This window comes from Alligator mississippiensis, chromosome 4 (genome assembly GCF_030867095.1).
Source record: "Alligator mississippiensis isolate rAllMis1 chromosome 4, rAllMis1, whole genome shotgun sequence".
NCBI classification, from domain to species: Eukaryota; Metazoa; Chordata; order Crocodylia; family Alligatoridae; genus Alligator; species Alligator mississippiensis.
This window is the reverse complement of record NC_081827.1, coordinates 65,092,558-65,111,122: the sequence shown is the minus strand read 5'-3', so window position 1 is coordinate 65,111,122 and position 18,565 is coordinate 65,092,558. Positions and strand designations below refer to the sequence as shown.

Here is an 18,565-nt window from a genome sequence, read left to right as displayed (position 1 = left end):
AGTAGCTTCAGTCTTCAAAGATAATGCATTTAGAATGGAAAATGCTCTTGTTCTGAATTGAGGCCCCGTTACTTTCTCTGATTGGTCACCCCTCTTTCCTGAGTTTGGGTTGTATTTACATTTGGATACAGCAGGGCAAAGAGCTTTTTAATCCTTTTCTCTTTCAAGTTTATGTAAGGGAGAGAGGTGATTACCCAGCCTCACAAACAAAATCTGGATTATTTCAGTACCCAAATGAAAACATGCAGCAGTGTATGAGGAATTCATAGAGCTCTCATTACATCAGTCTGGAGACTGCAAATGAGGAAGGGAAAAGGAGCGAATTTGAAAATTCTTGGTGCATTAATGTTTGAGTGGCCATTTTTATAGGCTTATCTCTGTTCTACATGAGGAAAATAAGGTAAATAATAGTGGGTAAAGGCAATCTGACAGCCACTTGGGTTTTAAAGTGACAGCCATTCTGAAGTAAACTGTAAGCAGTATTTTCTTACACTGACACTTACAAACATGGAATATAAAATAGCATTTCAGTGGAAGTGCTAGATTGTGAGGTGAGTGGATGATTAGCATGAAGCTGCATCTGTAACATTTTGACCTTCACAATCTCCTCTCAGAGAGATGTGGTATAAATGAGTACCTGGGCCTCTTGACCTCGTCATGGCTTGTTAGTCTTTCTGCCCTTTTGAAACTTTTCAGTAAAATAAATTCAGGTCTTATAGGAGGGTCCAGAGTTATGGCATTCTGGAGGCTGCTGGAGAATAGAAGAGGAGCAGCAGTATCTACACATTGTATACATACACGCATGGTTTATTAAAATAAATGCCCATATATGTGAAGCAAGTTAGGTATATCCATCCCCACTTTCCTCTAGCCTGTTTGCAATGAGGTACACATGGACCAACCCAAGCACTTCAGAAGGCTTCGCTAACACAAAGGTGATGAGTTGTCTATTCTATTAAAAAAAAAAAAAAAAAAAAAAAGTAATAGTAGAGGTGTTCTCCCTAGATCTCCAAAACTTAATATACCTGCCCTCTATGCAAATTTTTTCACCCTGCTGTTGCACCCTCTCATCCTTCAGCTTATCCCTAGCGTACTTCCTTTCCCTGCCTTAAAGTTGATTCTGATAGGAGCATCCTGTGGTCGCCCTCCTTCTCTCAACTGCCTCGTATTCTTTAGTAGTACCTGTATCTGAGCAAAGAGTGCCGACCTCCTTACCATACCACCAGGAAAGAACTGGAAAGCAACGAGAGGGAGCAGCCAGCCATTTGGACACCCAAACCCTCATCTTTGAAAAGATTGACAAGAAGGAATGCTGCAGGGATGAACTGCACGTAGTCTAAAACCATGTACTGACTGGTTTTTTTAGAAACACACACACTGAATATTAGAGACTCACAGCTTCTAGTTCAACTGCATAGAATCAACTTTTACTAATGACCTTTGGTAGAAAATTAGAGGCTACAGGTATTAATGAATGCTATATCTAGGAAGTAGGTGGGGGACCTTAGCAGATACCCACACCTATTGGAAATGGTGTTGTCAGCAAAGGTTAAAGTAGCTGGATTGCAAATCTAGTTTAAAAAAAAAAAAAGACCAAAAAAAAAAATCCAAAACAAAACCCGAAAGCAAGTCATCTGTTGATGGGAAGATGGTGATTATTTGAGTCTGAAATGATGAGCAGGTAGTGGGTAGAGCTAATCATCCTCCTTCCTAGAGAATTTTCATGAAAGTTTCCTCCCTATTCAAGGGCTTGAAGCAAGTCCTTTTCAAGGACTTCTATGAGCAACAGTTTTTCAAGATTGTTGATTTCCTGTTTTGGTATTGCTGATTTTATATTTAAAATCTTTCTCAGCCCAAAATTAATATGAAACTTCCTGAAAACCTTTAATGTGTTGATGAACTACTTTTAAGTGCTGAGGAGGTAGAAGAAAGAGCAGGAGGGAGACACTTAGTGTTAGATTTTAGTAGATTCTGGATGGGGTGTGTGTCTCGTGTGCATGTGTATGTGGGCACAGAAGCTGAAACAATGGGACCTGCTTTATGTTGAGTCTGCCTCATAATGCAAATAGTAACAAAGTGCCTGCATATGTAGTGTATAGCCATTGAAACAGGTCTGCTATTTCATGTGTTCAGAAGTTGTTATTAAGAACTTAACACATTTCTTGTAATAAGAATGAAGATTCTTTGTTAAATGCCACCACTGATTTTAGCTAAGACAATTGCAAAACTACAAGAAAGGTTATAGACCTTAAAAGGGAAAGTAGATAATCTAAGTTTGATTTGGATTTATTTTCTGCTGGTTTAATTTAGTTGACATTAATGGGATTACTCCTGTGTTACATGAATAGAAGGGCACATCAGAATCTGGTCCTCTGTCTCTCTAAGATGTAGAGCAAACACATTTATCAGTGTTTGACCTGATGAATGGACATTGAATTGAAAGTTAATTTGTTCTTTTAAGTAATTTTGTGCCAGATCATTTAGAGACTTATAAATAGTAGTGGCAAGACATTTCTCCTGCCAGTTTGTGAGAGGTAATTAGAACAGCCTCTTGTACAGTTCACAATGATATTTATGAAAATTACCTTGTAGAATTGCTCTTGCTGCTTGGTTATAAAAATATTTAAAGGGTTTAAAGTATTGTGTGAAATATTTTACATAATTACTTCACAGTAGTCCAAATGAGGTATAACTAATGAATTTACAATTATATAGCTGACTGACTGCGAGACTGCCCTCTTTTTCACAACAGGCAGTTAAGGAGAGATCTTATTTGCAAAACGTACATTTAAAAATAATGTTGTGCAGCAAAATTCTGGTTTGGTTGATGAGTTTAATAGCACAGCTCATGGTAAAACAATCCATTTGAATTTAAAATTACTAGGAATATAGGAAGTATGGCAGACCCATCAGATGTACTGTGGGGCATTTGCATTGTCCTTTGATACCAGCCACATTACAGTAGTTATGAGACTCCATCTTGGATCGTTCTATGGTTGTTTAACCCAATAATCTGTCTTGATTAAGACTTAAAAATAAATGCTGTAGATTAAGGCTGCTAACTTCTAAGGGGCTGGGGATCACATGCCCACAGGCTGCACCAGAGCAAGCCAAGGGCCCCTCATCAGATGGCCCTCCCCATCCCAACCGCTGCAGTGCAAACCCATGAGGGCATCCCACTGCATCACATTCCCAGGTGGGTGCCTCCTCCCACAGCTTCACTATGTTCTCACGCAGCTCTGGGCTCACCCTGAGTTCCCTGAGCCACGCAGTGCCCTGGGATGGGGATGCGAGCAGAAGCTAGAGGAGGGAGGGGAAGCTTGGAGAATGACTGCTGTTGCAGCTGGAGCGATGTGGGGAGCAGTGGGCAGGCAGGAGCCACAGCCCTTCCACTAGTCCCTTGTGAGCTTCATGCAGCCCACAGGCTACCAGTTGAATGCCCCAGCTTTAGCAGAAAAATCAAGCAACTCCGGAGTAGATGTTTATGTACTTTTCATGGGAATTTTTTCTGCCTAGAGGGTAAAGTTTGCTTTTTTTGTCTTGAAACTAGAGAGCTTATATTCCTCCCAAAAGCCTGGAGATTCTTTTTTTTTATTGCAGCTCTTGTTTTGTTACTCATTAAATGCACAGCTCTTTCTGGAATCCTAAAAATGGGCTCAAGCTGGTAAAAATCAGATCTGTATTCTCAGAATTATAGGGTGGTTCAGATCCAGGCTCTTTATTCACCCCATTACGGAATGGATATCAGAGCCCCTCCCTTTCTGCATGTCAAGGGCTGTAGGTATTCTTCTTTGTAAAAAGTGTTGTCAGAGCGTTGTGGGAAAAATATGGCAGACTCAAAATATTGTGGCCATTCTGCATTTTCTTGTGTACCTGCCGTGTCGCAGTCGTCATTTGGAATTTCTTCAAAGCCCTATGGCTGAATCTGAACTTACTAAGGGCTTCATTTTTATTTAAATGATCCATTAGAGCACAGTTTCTTCATCTGTATACCATTTGTAATATCCAGCTTTTGAGTTCCAGCAGAGACTTCTTCCTTTATGTAAATACAGAAACCTACAGATTCTCTGTCTTTTGTGACTTGTCATAGCTATATTTTAAGTGGGTAGTGGAAAAGCCCTCATGTGGAAGAGGGGAAAGGAATGCAACAGAGGGTAGTGCACAAGATTTTAGTATGATTGCTTACCAAGGCTTATGCTGTACGTGTCACAAACAAAATGTGATTCCTGTTCCACTATTAAAATATAACATAGCAAGACAATGAGAAGAGGAAGCACAAGAATAGTGTTAATCAGATGGTGGTATCTCAGCAAGGCTTGGAAAATGGCTTGATGGAATAAGGAAGCTGAGTATTTAATATCAGACATTAAATGGATGACCCATCTGTAGGGACCTACTCAATTCTTGATTTTGTGGAAATCGCAGAATCAGGCATTGTCCATGAAATCAGGCAACGTCCATGAAATCCATAGGGGGGAAAAAAAAACTTACTAAAATTAAATGTTTCCTAGTGGGAGCCAGCAGTTCTTGTGGCTGCTGCAGCCCAAACATGCAACCCATTGGTGGAGGGGGATGCCAGCACAAAGGGGAGCTGCAAAGATGGCTGTAGAACCCACTCCTTACTGCTGATCGGTGGAGCTGTATGTAAGGACAGCCCTCTCAGCCAATCGGCAATGAGAGGCGAGGCCACTGGGGCCCCTTGACTAGAGGAATGGGGGGGAATGGGGGCTCACAGTGATAAGCCTGCAAAAATGGTAGCCAGCCCTGTGATCTGCCCACAAAATCAGCCATCTGCTTCCTTGACTTGGGTAGGTCCCTACCTAGCTGGCAATACTTCCTTGTAGATATCCTGGCAGAAATGGACTTTAAAGTTAAACTTGAATAGCAAGCAGGTGCTGGCCTTGCAGATCACTTCAGGAAGAGTATACCATGTACAACAAAACATGTGAGAGAGTGTATTTTGCCCAACAGCCTTGAACTTAGCTGTTACAATGGCTTCCTGATCTAGCGTAGGCATTGTGGCTCCGTCCTCAGATTTATACTTCAGGTCTCTTTTCATTTTGTTAGAGATTTTGGGTGGTACTTTAGCTTCCCTAAGTTTAGGAGGATAGCAAGTCATGCCATCTGCAAAAAATGTTTCACCCACGTTGCAGGGTAGGGCCCCTGCAAGACACAAATGGTAATCTGGTGGCCACACCAGATGAGAGAGCTGATATTTTTAACAGTTTCTTTGCCTCTGTTTTACTGAACAGGGACCGGGATATCCCACCTACCAGAGGTAGGGACAATTTTGGGGATAGCTCTATCAAGCCTCCAGTCAGTGCAGATGTAGTTAGGGATCTTCTGGAAGGGCTAGACATTTTTAAATCTGCAGGTCCAGATGCCCTCCACCCAAGGGTGTTGAGGGAGCTGGCAGGGGTCATCGCGGAGCCTTTGGCCCAGCTGTACGAGCACTCGTGGTCATCTGGCCAGGTGCCGGGGGATTGGAAACTGGCTAATGTGGTCCCAATTTTTAAGAAGGGGAGGAAGGAGAACCCAAGTAATTATAGGCCTGTAAGCCTCGCCTTGGTGCTCGGGAAGCTCTTGGAGAGGATCATCAAGGAGCATATCTGTGGGGGGCCAGCAGGGGGGATCATGCTCAGGGGAAATCAGCATGGCTTCACCAAAGGCAGGTCCTGCCAGACCAACCTGATTGCCTTTTACGACCAAGTAACTAAATCCTTGGATGATGGTGTCACTATGGACATAGTCTTTCTAGACTTTAAGAAGGCCTTTGACACTGTCTCTCACCCCATCCTCATCAATAAATTAAGTGACTGCGGCACTGATGCTCGCACAGGTGGGTAAAAGATTGGCTGATGGGGCGCACCCAGAGAGTAGTGGTGGACGGGTTGTACTCATCCTGGCGAGATGTCAGCAGTGGGGTACCCCAGGGCTCGGTCCTTGGGCCCACACTGTTTAACATCTTCATCAGCAACTTGGACGAGGGGGTGGAAAGCACGCTGTCCAAGTTTGCTGATGACACTAAGATGTGGGGCGAGGTGGACACACTTGAAGGGAGAGAGAGGCTGCAACTAGATTTAGACAGACTACAAAAGTGGGCAGATGAGAATAGGATGGGGTTCAACATAGAAAAACGCAGGGTGCTGCACCTTGGGAGAAGGAATCCACAGCATACATACAGGCTGGGGACCTCCCTTCTTGAAAGCACAGAGGTGGAAAGGGATCTCACAGTCATCATTGACTCCAAGATGAACATGAGCTGCCGATGCCAGACCGCAGCCAGCAAGGCCAGCCATACCTTGTCATGCATCCAAAGGTGCATCTCAAGCCAGTCCAGAGAGGTGATATTCCCCCTCTATGCAACTTTGGTCAGGCCGCAGTTGGGGTACTGTGTCCAGTACTGGGCGCCACACTTCAAAAGGGATGTGGCCAGCCTGGAGAGGGTTCAGAGGAGGGCCACCCGCTTGGTGAGAGGGCAGGACAGGCCCTACGAGGAGAGACTGAAGGACCTGAACCTGTTCAGCCTCAGCAAGAGGAGGCTGAGGGGGGACCTGGTGGCTGCCTGCAAGCTCATCAGGGGGGATCAACAGCAAATAGGCAGAGCTCTTTTCTCCCCAGCACCACCTGGGGTGACGAGGAACAATGGTCATAAGCTGATGGAGAATAGGTTTAGGTTGGAGATGAGAAGGCAATATTTTACAGTTAGGGTGGCCAAAATCTGAAACCAACTTCCCAGGGAAGTGGTCCTCACCCCTACCTTGGGCAAATTCAAGAGGAGTTTGGATGATCACCTGTCTGGGGTCTTGTGAACCCAGCATTCATTCCTGCCTGTGGCAGGGGGTCAGGCTAGATGATCTGTTCAGGTCCCTCCTGATCCTAGCTACTATGATACACAGCAGCCATTTGTCTCCACAGTACTTCACAAATCATACTGAAAACCTCTGCAGGAGGAAGAGAGATATTTTCAAAACACCACAAAATGATATTCCTTGTGAGACTCTTCATTAGGAGGAAGTAGATGCTTTGGAAATACTTCAGCAGTTCTTTACTACTGTCTTGACAGTTGAATCCTAAGTTCACAGCATTAGTAAATAAAGCATTCTGTAATGGACGGCTGTTACTACTGATCTCCAAATACGAGAAACTCACCCCATCTCTTCTGAAGTCAGGCTGAACAACAGTGTTGTAATTCAACCCTACATTGGGGGAGGAATATGTTACTTCTCTCCTGACTTTGCCTCTTCTGATTCCTTAGGCTCATTACGCTGCTTTGCTTGTGTGTTTCATACACAGTGTGTGAGAATTTCTGCCTTAGTAAAAGGCTTTTAACCTTGTTCTTTCAGAACAATTTATGTAGGAAAGCCCTTTAGCTTTTATGTGGTAGCTTAAAAGCAACACTGATCTTTTCCTTCTCTACTGATCACCTATTTCATTTAAGAGGGCTCCCCACATTTAAATTAAACTTCCCTTTCCCTGGGTTATTGGTATCTTCTCTTGATTTCTGACAGAGGTTGAAAAATCCTTGAAAATATACTCTTACCAAAAATGTTGTCTGCATGTTTATACATAAAATATCTTCCCTGCCAGCTCTCTTCTTTTGTCATATGAAGTATTTATGTTCATTAACTTTGAATCTAATTTTGGTGTCCAGAAGCACTAAGGGAGTGTAAGTTCTTTTTTTATTATTTTTTCCTTAGGAACAAAAACATGAAATTTCATATTGTATTAGGGCAATAGGGTCAGTGCTTCTTGTTATAGCCCCTTCCAGTTCCTCAAGGTTTTTGCTATTGAACAGACCTTGGCATCTGCAGTGTGTATATGTATGTCAAAGAGAGTTCATGCTTATTTCATTGGCTTTTGACTGGTGTAAAATGACCCGCAGGCCCTTCTCTTATCACTGAGTGTAAATCTCTTGTCAAAACTAGTGAGGTCTGGAAAACTCATACTAGTTTTTCACCAGCATTGCAGAAATAGAGTTCTCTGCTTTGAATGCATTATTGAACCCTGCTTACATTAAGATTTTTAGCTTCCATTTACCGTGTAGTGAAGTCATTACATTTTTTTGAAAAACAATCTTTTCTAATGTTAACTCCATGGGTAGTGTCAGCATTTCCTTGGGGGCCAAGTCCCTCAAAAAAGTTAAAATTAAATATAATAATCATAGAAAACTAGGGTTGGAAGGGACTTCAAGAGGTCATCTAGTCCAATCCCCTGCTCCAAGCAGGACCATCCCCAAGTAGATCATCCCACCCAAGGCTTTGTTTAGCCAGGTCTTAAACTCCAAGGGTGGAGAATCCAGCACCTCTCGGGTAACCTGTTCCAGTGCTTTACTACCCTCCTAGTGAGAGAGTTCTTCCTAATATCTAACCTAAACTTTCCTTGCTACAACTTGAGACCTTTGCTCCTTTTTCTGTCATCTGCTACCACTGAGACAGTCTAGCTCCATCCTCTTTGGAACCACCCTTCAGGTAGTTGAAGGCTGCTATTAAATCCCCTCTTGGTCTTTTCTTCTCTTCTCTAGGCTAAAGAAGCCCTGTTCCCTTAACCTGTCCTTTTAAGTCATGTCCCCCAGCCTCCTCACTGTTTTTGTTGCCCTCTGCTGGACTCTCCAATTTCTCCACATCCTTTCTATAGTGGGGGGCCCAAAACTGGACACATTACTCCAGATGTGGCATCACCAATGCTGAATACCAGTGCAAAGCTAACTGCACTTTATCGTGCATCAGCAGATGCATGACAAACAGAACCAAGGAGGTGATACTTCCCCTCTATCGGGCGCTGGTCAGACCGCAGTTGGAGTACTGCGTCCAGTTTTGGGCGCCACACTTCGAGAGGGATGTGGATAACCTGGGGAGGGTCCAGAGAAGGGCCATTCATATGGTTAAGGGCTTGCAGGCCAAGCCCTATGAGGAGAGACTAGGGCACCTGGACCTCTTCAGCCTCTGCAAGAGAAGGTTGAGAGGCAACCTTCTGGCTGCCTATAAGTTCATCACGGGGGCGCAGAAGGGAATTGGTGAGGCTCTACTCACCAAGGCGCCCCCGGGGGTTACAAGAAATAATGGCCATAAGCTAGCAGAGAGCAGATTTAGATTGGACATTAGGAAGAACTTCTTCACAGTTCGAGTGGCCAGGGTCTGGAATGGGCTCCCAAGGGAGGTGGTGCTCTCCCCTACCCTGGGGGTCTTCAAGAGGAGGTTGGATGTGCATCTAGCTGGGGTCATCTAGACCCAGCACTCTTTCCTGCCTATGCAGGGGGTTGGACTCGATGATCTATTGAGGTCCCTTCCGACCCTAACTTCTACGAATAGAGTGGAATAATCACTTCCCTTGATCTGCTGCCAACACACCTACCAATGTAGCCCAGTATGCTGTTAGTCTTCTTGGAAATAAGAGCACACTGCTGGCTCATATTCAGTTTATTGTCCACTGTAACCCCCAGGTCCTTTTTCAATGTTTTCTTTTGGTTTTTCAGATTTAAACTTCTTTATTAACAATTGGTTAATTATTCTGATTATTTTAAGCCCAACTTTTTAACTATAAAGCAGTTGCCTTTTGCCTATTGATCTCATACCCCTCAATGCTGTTTATAATAAATGGAGGCATGTTATCCTTTTCCTTGGAGGAGTAGTGGGACAGATTTTGTTGGATCCATTAGAATAGTTTGCTGGCTTGATTCCCTGGACTTCTTGTTCATTAGGAAGATGTTCATCCCTACTAGTGGGACTGCCTGACTGAGGTCTGTGGGACTTGCCCTCAGTTCCTTTTAGTACGTTGGACCCAGTGGCAGACTCGATTTTATTTTCTGGCACTGGTTATATTATACAGCCCCTAAACATAGGCAATGTATTAATGTTTTAAATGACAATGAATGAAAACAGGCTTAATATTGGCCTGCTCTTCCTGCAAGATTTTGATGTTAACATGGGAACCAGCCATGACAATAAGGCCTCCTCCAGATCTTATTTTTTGTAGTGCTGCAGAATTTTTTCCAGGTGTCAGGACATTTTAAAGAGAGCACAGGAGGCCTGGCATGAGACCCAAGATTGGGGACCAGCTCAAGACCGAGTCTACCTGCAAGATGCCTGGAGGTGGCAATATCTGACTGGGGGAGGTTGTCCACTGGTCAGCCTGTCAACTATAGTTCTGTTCCAGTTGCCACCTGGTAGCTTGCAGTCTTTCTCTTGATGCAAGAGCTGACCAAGGGGTTTCTTCCTTCCAGTGAGCCCCTGCCACTGCTGTGACTCCCCTGTTCCCATTGCTGTGGCAACAGAAGGCTGCTTATACTCCCCCACAAAAGCTTGCTGTGTGCTGCTGTCCTTCCATCCCTCTGTCTTAGAGTTAGCAGGGGAGAGGAGAAAAGTACTGTGGATTAGTGGAAGGTCTAAGTTATATGCCATACATTGTTTAGCTAGCAATATACACGTACCACAAGTTCCATGATCAGTGAATAACTTCTTTGCAGCAGGTTTGCCATTTTTGTTATGTGATAAATTTCTTGAATAGCTGGCATGTTACTATTTAGCATGCAAAACTCATGTGAACCTTGTGATATGATAAATGTAATGTTGCCGGGGCCTAATTCTCAACACTGGGAAAATTGACAAATGACAATGTACATTTCTAGTTTCTAAATTTGTGCACGGATGTAGTTTACTAGGTAATTTAACTAAGGTTACATAGGATATTATATAGGATACTGTAAAAAAAACCAAAAGAAAACAAAACAACCCCCCCCCCCAACCAATACAGTTGGGGATCTAGAAGGAATTGATGCTCCGAAGGAAGGTAAGCAGTTGAGAATCGGGAAGTAAGCTGCTTTCTCTTGGTAAGGAGCAAGTATTGTACTCTCTTGTTCTTGGATTATCATAATCAGTCCTGTCAGAATCACTGGCAAAATAAACTAACCTGTGCTGAATCAAAAGTTATCAATTTTGTGTTTTGGTTTTGTAATAATTTTTAAGTATTCTGCAAACATGTTTTAGTGTAAGAAAGCTACCTGCAATATTGCATCATTTCACTTCTGATTATTGGACTAAACTGAGCAACTTTAGACAACTTCGCTATGGTTGTTCTGTCCTACCATCATGCAGGATATAAGTTAAGCAAGATGCAATGGCAGCTATATATCACTTTATACTTCTTGGACTGAGAGCATCTCCCATTGGGTTTGGGGTTTTGGGGTGTGGAGGTGTTTTCTTTTGTTAAAGAAAGTTGACAGTAAATATCTGCAATTAATACAGTGCAGTTTGGCTCAGTGTATTTCTAGTTTGTTTCATGGTTATATAACTTCATCAGATTGTTAGAAAACATTTACGACTCCCAGAGATCTGGGACTGTTCAGCCTGGGGAAGAGAAGACTGAGGGGGGACTTGGTGGCCATCTGTAAGTATGTAAGGGGTGAATATCAGGAGCTGGGAGAAAAACTTTTCACTAGGGCACCCCAGGGGAAGACAAGGAGCAAAGGCCATAAACTGTTAGAGGATGGTTTCACATAAGGAAGAACTTCTTTCCAGTAAGGGTGACCAGAATCTGCAACAGACTGCCCAAGGAAGTGGTGGAGTCCCTAACCTTGGAAGTCTTCAAGAGGAGAGTCTTCAGGGGTGGACCTGAAGATCTGTTTAGGTCCCTTCCAACCCTAAGCACTATGATACTATGAGATTGGACAGACTCCTTGCTGAGATTATTTGATCTTAGCGGTATTCTTGCCTGGAGCAGGAGGGTTGGACTCGATCTTTCAAGGTCCCTTCCAGCCCTTAATTTCTATGATTTCTATGATAATAAAATAAGGACTCCATAGCTTGGTTTAGAATAATTTTCTCCGACTTCCTTTGTGAATTTCAAGAGACCACTTACTGTTTATCTGATTGTACATTCTCTTTGTATTTTTGTTAGTGTAAAAGTAAGCTTTATGGTTTAATAATATCGATACTATTTCTGGGTACACCAAAGAGCTGAACTGCCAGTATAATCTGTAAGTAGGATTTTCTTCTTGGTCTATCACTAACTTGTGGTTTACAATCTTTCATAGTTCGTAGTTTCATAGTTTACCCGTCTCTTAAATGTGAATGGTAATATTTAACTTATTTCAAAGAGGTTTTGTATCTGAAGGGGCAAGTTTTTCAAAAGTGACTAGTATTTTTGGGTGCTCCATTTAAGACTTCCTCCCTACTTTTCTGATGGAAGATGTTTGGCACTTTCTGAAAATGAGACCATTTTAAAGTGTCAGGTTGGGCACTAAAATCACCACTTTTGAAAAAACTTGGTCTGACTTACTGATATTTGCTTGGGGAGCCTGAAATAAAAGATGTTACTGAAATACAAAATGAATTTTTTTATTAGCAGCCAACACTCCTATTTCAACTACTGATAGATGGTCACTAACAACTTGTCTTTTTATCTCACAAATGTAAAACTCATAAGTTGTGAATCACAGTTCTTCAAAATGCTGGCATGGCAATCTTTTCACCTGTATTTCTGCTTTGTAAATTGCTTTCCTCCTTCCCCACAGATACACATTAGCTGCTCAGGATCTGGTGATGCGAGCCAGGGGAGTGCTGAAGGACAGGGGCTGGAGAATATCCAACGACAGACTGGGTTCAGGAGATGACATTTCCGTCTTTGTCATTCCTTTAATACATGGAAACAAACAGTCATTGAACAAACAGTAGCTCCAACAAGTGACAGGAAGGTGGTGGTCTTTTTAGGAAAATCATTTGAGAAGACGTGACAGTCAAAACGAGGACAGTTTTGATTGACAGTAATCTATTCTAAACTAATGCTGGAGGGGTATTTTTCTGCCCAATAGGTAGGGTTCTGCACATATACTATATATAATTAACGGTATCCCTTTTTAGATTACAGCTTCCCTATGGTTTTTGGTGCTTACTGGGAGTGGAATATAAATGCTGCTAGTTTGTTACAGATTTTGTTGTCACTCTGAGTGAGGACCCTGTCCTGCCCTGAATCAGGAATTAATCTTTTTTTGTTTACCATGTAGCTTGAAAAAGCCATTTTTCAGTAGTAAAAATAGAAATGGGTTGAAAGCTGGTGAGCTGTTCAACAACCCCACAAGCAATTAAAGCAGTGACTCTGGGGGACGTTTCTTAAAAAAAGAAAAAAAAATTAATCTGGCCCTTGAAGTTGTTTTGAAGAGCTACTGTCATTTTGTGGTTCTTGGAGAACCTCAAACACGCAAATAACTTGAATTCTAATTTTTCCCATTTGTACCCCTTTCAAATCAGTCTTGAGACTTCACTGTTCCTTATTTCATGTGTTTTAGTGGGAAAAACAAGATTGTCCTTGTGACTTGGTCTCTCCTACTCTATTTAAGGTGGTCATCTGCAAAATTACTGTGACAAGCAGGTAGCAGGAGTTTTGTCAAGGCTTCCTTTTATGTGTAATCACAGTGTAACAAATCAAATAATCCTTACTTTATGTAGTGTTTCTCTGGAAGCCAGGGTTTCTTTGGGACCAGGGATTTTCATTCATTGAATGGCTCTGTCTGCTTTATTGTGCATCCTGTTGAAAGGATCACTGAACATATAGCTTTTGTATCAATTGATATTCACTAAATGTCTCTCCTGAGTTTATTCTTACTCAGATTTCTAATTAAACTAGGTAGTGGTAGAGTTCTAGTAATCAGTCTAGAAGCATGGATAAAAATTTCAACAATCCTTTCATTTCTGTACGTCTGTCTGCCTCATTGTTCTTCATAAAAGTCCTTTACCTGTCCTCAAACGTCAGGATCCTGTGATCAGAACTTGACAACTCTCACATGTATCTTTTAATACTGAGTACTGTAGTGCAGGAGGCAGTATAATGATTATACTGGTTTCAAGACCTTGGCTTGTTGATCTCGTTTTACTCACTCAGAATAAACAAAAATGTATTGGAGTGGGATATTATCCAAGTAGAAGCATCAGTCCCAATAGGTAGGCATTCTAGCTCCAGTCCAGTAGGAAAGCAATAGGAAGACAAATAGTGTTTCCAACCGTTGTTAGTTCTGTACACATTCAGCTCCTTGCTCGGTGGCAGGAATTTTGATTTTTTTTTCTACAGAAGCTTCTAGTACACAGATGGGTAGTCATGTATAGGAAGCCAAGCTCTGCAGGAGTTGCCCCCTAAACATGTTGGAGCTGCTCATCCTGATTTGTAAATAAAACAACTTCTTGGATAGCAAAAAGAAAGCTGAGTTGAGTTGACATAAACTTAGACTGCTAAGTCGACATCTCACAAATGTTAAGCTCTTCCCAAAGGAAAAAGTGCAAGCTTTAATAAGAGGATGCTGTGTTCTTCCCTGAGGTGGTATTTGGATTTTATTTTGAATAATATTGGCCTGGAGCCTGCTAATCCAGTTATTGCCTACATAAACAAAGTATAGTGTTTTCAGTAAAGTTTATCAAGTGTTTAGGCCAATGGTTGACATGCCATCCTGACGATGGGCTCTGCAGTCTACTATGGTAGGCTTCAAAGCCTATTTCTATAGATCTGTACAGTATAAGTAGGTAGGACTAAACTGAAACAGGCCAGTGTTGAGTGGACAGTGGCTCAAACGTACAGCAAGCATTTGATCAGAGTCTAAAGTATGTCCCATAGATTGCACAGTGCTTGCATGTAATAAATCCAGAGCTGATGCATAAATGGATAGAATAGCTGATTATATGTCACACTTAATCTTGTTTTGCTGTTACCCCTTTTTCGTGCAATGCAAAACTGATGAAAAGTTATTTGCAGATTTGAACTGTAGCTGAAGTCTAGAACATTCTCCACATAAGCTTTCAAATGTTTTACATTTTGAGCAACAGCTTCGATCTCTTGCTTTCATTCTCCCCCTTCTTGGCCTAATACATGTATAAACTATCATTCATACACTCTAATTGGAATTTATTCATTCATTTCCAATGTAAATATGTCATTGTGTATCATTTCAAATTGTAGAGGTAGAACTTGTGATGTTACTATGATTGTGTTAAACTGCAGTGGAAAATGCACCTTCCCATTTAACAGACTTCTGAAGTAGTCTTAGTGGTGTTTGGCAGCAGCGGCAGGTCACGTAAATGGAAAAGTAGCAAAATGACACTGTGCACATTGCCGTCTTCCTAGCATTGATATTACTTTGTGAATTAGACTCGGCTTGTTTGCTTTTCATTCATACTACCATCACAAATCACCTCATCCCTTTCCAGCTACTTTGTAGAGAATGCATTGGCTAGGAGGGTGTTTCCTTAATAGGCCAAAGGACTGGTGCTCCGAATGCTGAAACTGGAGCTTATATAACTGAGTACAGTTAACCCCTTGTTGTAATAAACCGTGAGGATATTCTAGCATAATAAAGAGCTAGACAGGTTACTGTGATAAATCTGAGGGTTTTATTTTCCTGTTATTTCAAAGCCTCTATACATGGGGGAATGCTTTCCCCACTGGTATCTTCATTACATCTCTCTCCTACCTCTCTCATGCTGCTATAGTACCTTGGCTTTCACTTGCATCTGTTTTTGTTTTAAAGACTTTCTTACCACATGTATGTAACACTCCAAAGATACTCCAGTGTTTCTTGTACTGCTACTGATACTGCTTCCTTTTGTAGGGTTCATTAAGTATCACAACAGCAAACATTTGTGCTGGCAAGCAGGAAACTTTGGGACCTGTGTTTCCATAAAAAAAACATTTCCCAGCAAAATATCAGGACTTAGGTATTACAAGGTTCTGTATCACAATACTTAATTTAGGTACCCTGGTGCCTAGTGAAGTTCCCAATCCTGTTTAAAAATAAAGGGCTCAAGCTACCAAAAGGAATCAAGCACCTAGGTCTAACTATTGCTATAAGTGGCTTAGACCAGAAAGTATATATTTTAAACTTCCAACTCAGCTGAAGGCACTTAACATCTCTAAGTACCTAATTCGTGGTCATTAAAGTTCTCTAGGTGCCTAAATTTCTGCTTCTGAGTATAGTAGGATACCCTTCCTCCACATTGCTGACCTTCAGGGCCTGATTGAGGTGCTTGCAGAGCACTTGTAACAGTCTGTTTCACACACAAGGCTGGCAGAGGTGCTGCTACTGTCTTCTAGCCTAAAGGTTAGGGCATTCACCCAGCACATGGAAGACCTGGGTTCAGTTCTCTCTTCTGCTGCTATGGGAGCTTAAACCCATATCACCTGCCTCCATAATTAATATTTTAACTGGCAGGCTATAGGGTATTCTGAGGCTTCCTCAGGTCTTCCTGTAAAGCTGTTTAACCTGCTGTGATAATTAAATATTCATTAGGCCACCGAGTAAACAGGAGTATGAACATGACTCTAATAAAGTACTCATATGAGGTTGGGGGAGAAAGGGACCTACTTTCCAGTTTGTTCCAGCAAATGTTTAAATTGTTAGCATAGGGGCAGAGTATAGGTGAGTGCCCTAACCATGCTCTTGCCTTGGCCCAGCAAATCTTGGCATGGAATTGCTTCAGTGAAAAGAGCATCCTATCCCAAAATGCAACACAGCTTGGTGCTTCATGTGTTGTAGCCAACTCGGTTATTGGATGAAATGTGGGGAATGGTAGTGTCTTCTCTGACTGGATACTGTGCAGAGTTAGATGAAGCAGGCTGCACAACTAAGGTAAAGAAAGACTGTCTATTCCGTGAATCCTGACTGGGCTTAGGTAGGAGTGAGAACTTGAGTACCTAAGGTTCCAGACTGCACTGTGCTGCTCAGCATCCAAGTCCCAGGGAATCGAGTTGCTTATGGGGATGGACAAGGGTTCTCTTAAGTATCACTGAGGCCTAAATGCTGAGCTTAGGCACATAAAGCAAGGTTCATTATAACAGTAAACTCCAGTCACTACTGTTAGATCAGCCCAGATGAATGCATTCATGTTGGTAAGATAATCAGTATCTTTAATGCAGAAATTGACTGTAAAGAAAATAGCAACTAAGTTAATTGATCATGCCAGTCAGTAATGTTGTTTTACTATGCCCTAGCTAAGGATAGATCAGCAGTGCTTACAAAATCAGTCACTTCATCAAACCATACAATAATATAAATTATACATGGAAAATACGTAATAGGCCATCAAGACTAGTGTTTCTGGCAATGTTGGGTTGCTTCTTAGAGCAATATTTTCTATTGCTTGTCCCAGCCCTTTTAAACATCTTGAGCAAAGTGGTTTCTCCTCCAAAATCGATTTCATAAACTGATATAGCTGTTTTTGAAAAATTTTCTCTTGCTATACAGCCTAAAATGTCCTTGTCTTACCTTAAAGAAAAGCTCAGATATTTTATTGCAAGCATGTTTGAAATTTGCAAACATCTTGTTGCAGTAACCAATTCAATGACACTTCTTTAGTGACAATATTATCCTGTTGTCTGAGAGTGCTAGTTTTCAGTAGTCGCACACTGGAGGAGAGAAGTTGCTGAATAAAACAAATTAGAAGACAACCAAACTACCTACCTGAAGCAAAAGTGATTTTTAGGCTGCTGGATTAGCATGAAATTATTTACATGTTAAAGTATAACCAGAGGTAAATATACTGCACTGTAGAAATTGTGCCTGTCTCCATGATGTTTTGAAGTACAAACACTTAATATCGGGACAGATCTTGGCTTTGAACTCTGTTTCTTGTATATTTGCTAGGTTTTAAAGGACACTACGCAATCCAACCAAATCTATTGTGTTTGTTCTTTCCTTTTGGCTTTTTTTGTACCAGTAACATCATGGTTTTTGTATCTAACATAAACCCCAGACCATGGGGTATTGCTGTTTGTTTCTACATTATAAGTGTGTAAATAGCATTTCTCCCTCTGTCTTAGATGAAAGTATAGTAATGTTGCTTCTTTGTAGACAATGACCAAACAATGCCGTAACTGTGCTGCTGTTTTCTACTTGTGATGTACTTGAAGGAGGTGCCCTTGTCAACCTCCATTTCCTTTTTTTTTTTCTTTTGTTCTTCCATAGGTACTTTATTTTATTACATTTTTTAAAATAAATTTGGTAGCTGCTGCTTTCTTCTTTCCCTTGTTGGCCGAATAATCATACTTTGAAGAAGAATGTACAGTTGTCGAAGCTATGTTCTGAAGAAAGCAAGCTCCATTGAAAGATGATGATTTGGACCAATGTACTTAAGCTTTGTGACTGTGAAATGTTAAACTTTTTGTAACCTGAGAACAAGAAAATGTTTAGTAAAGGGATATATTTTGTGTTTTTTGAAACTTTTAAGTGCAATGAAAAAAGGAGGATGCTGAAGTATTGTATGTGCAAAGTTTTAAAATAAAATTTTAAATTATATAATCCCCCTTATTCTGCCTGGCTTTCCCTTTTCTGGGAGACTACTTCAGTGATTCATTCTGAATTGATTGGTTAGTAATGGAGATTTTTAACATGTTGTGTCTTTCAAGAAAATGGGAAGATTCATTGCCATATAATCTTGTCTTGATTGAATTTAGTGAGTTGTTCTGAGGTGCTGAAAGGCCATAGCCTGCTGTGAGACAATCTAGAAGTGTTCCTCAATGAGACCTGAGTTGTTCTATGCAACTTATATAGTAATACCTGCCTCTTTGTAATAGACCATTGCCAAGGATA

The 18,565-nt window shown here is 41.5% G+C and overlaps 1 protein-coding gene across 3 annotated transcripts in view; it reads left to right on the top strand.

Annotated features, from left to right (window-relative positions):
- PPM1H (protein phosphatase, Mg2+/Mn2+ dependent 1H) overlaps positions 1-18,283 on the top strand; it is a 223,040-nt gene extending 204,757 nt beyond the window's left edge. Inside the window, exon 10 of one of the 3 annotated variants that reach the window (XM_014595899.3) lies at positions 12,512-18,283. In XM_014595899.3, the coding sequence (XP_014451385.1) occupies positions 12,512-12,671 (160 nt within the window). In that variant the 3' untranslated portion in view covers positions 12,672-18,283. The other 2 variants (XM_019493020.2, XM_019493011.2) reach the window with 2 other exon arrangements.
- The last annotated feature ends 282 nt before the right edge of the window (positions 18,284-18,565 follow it).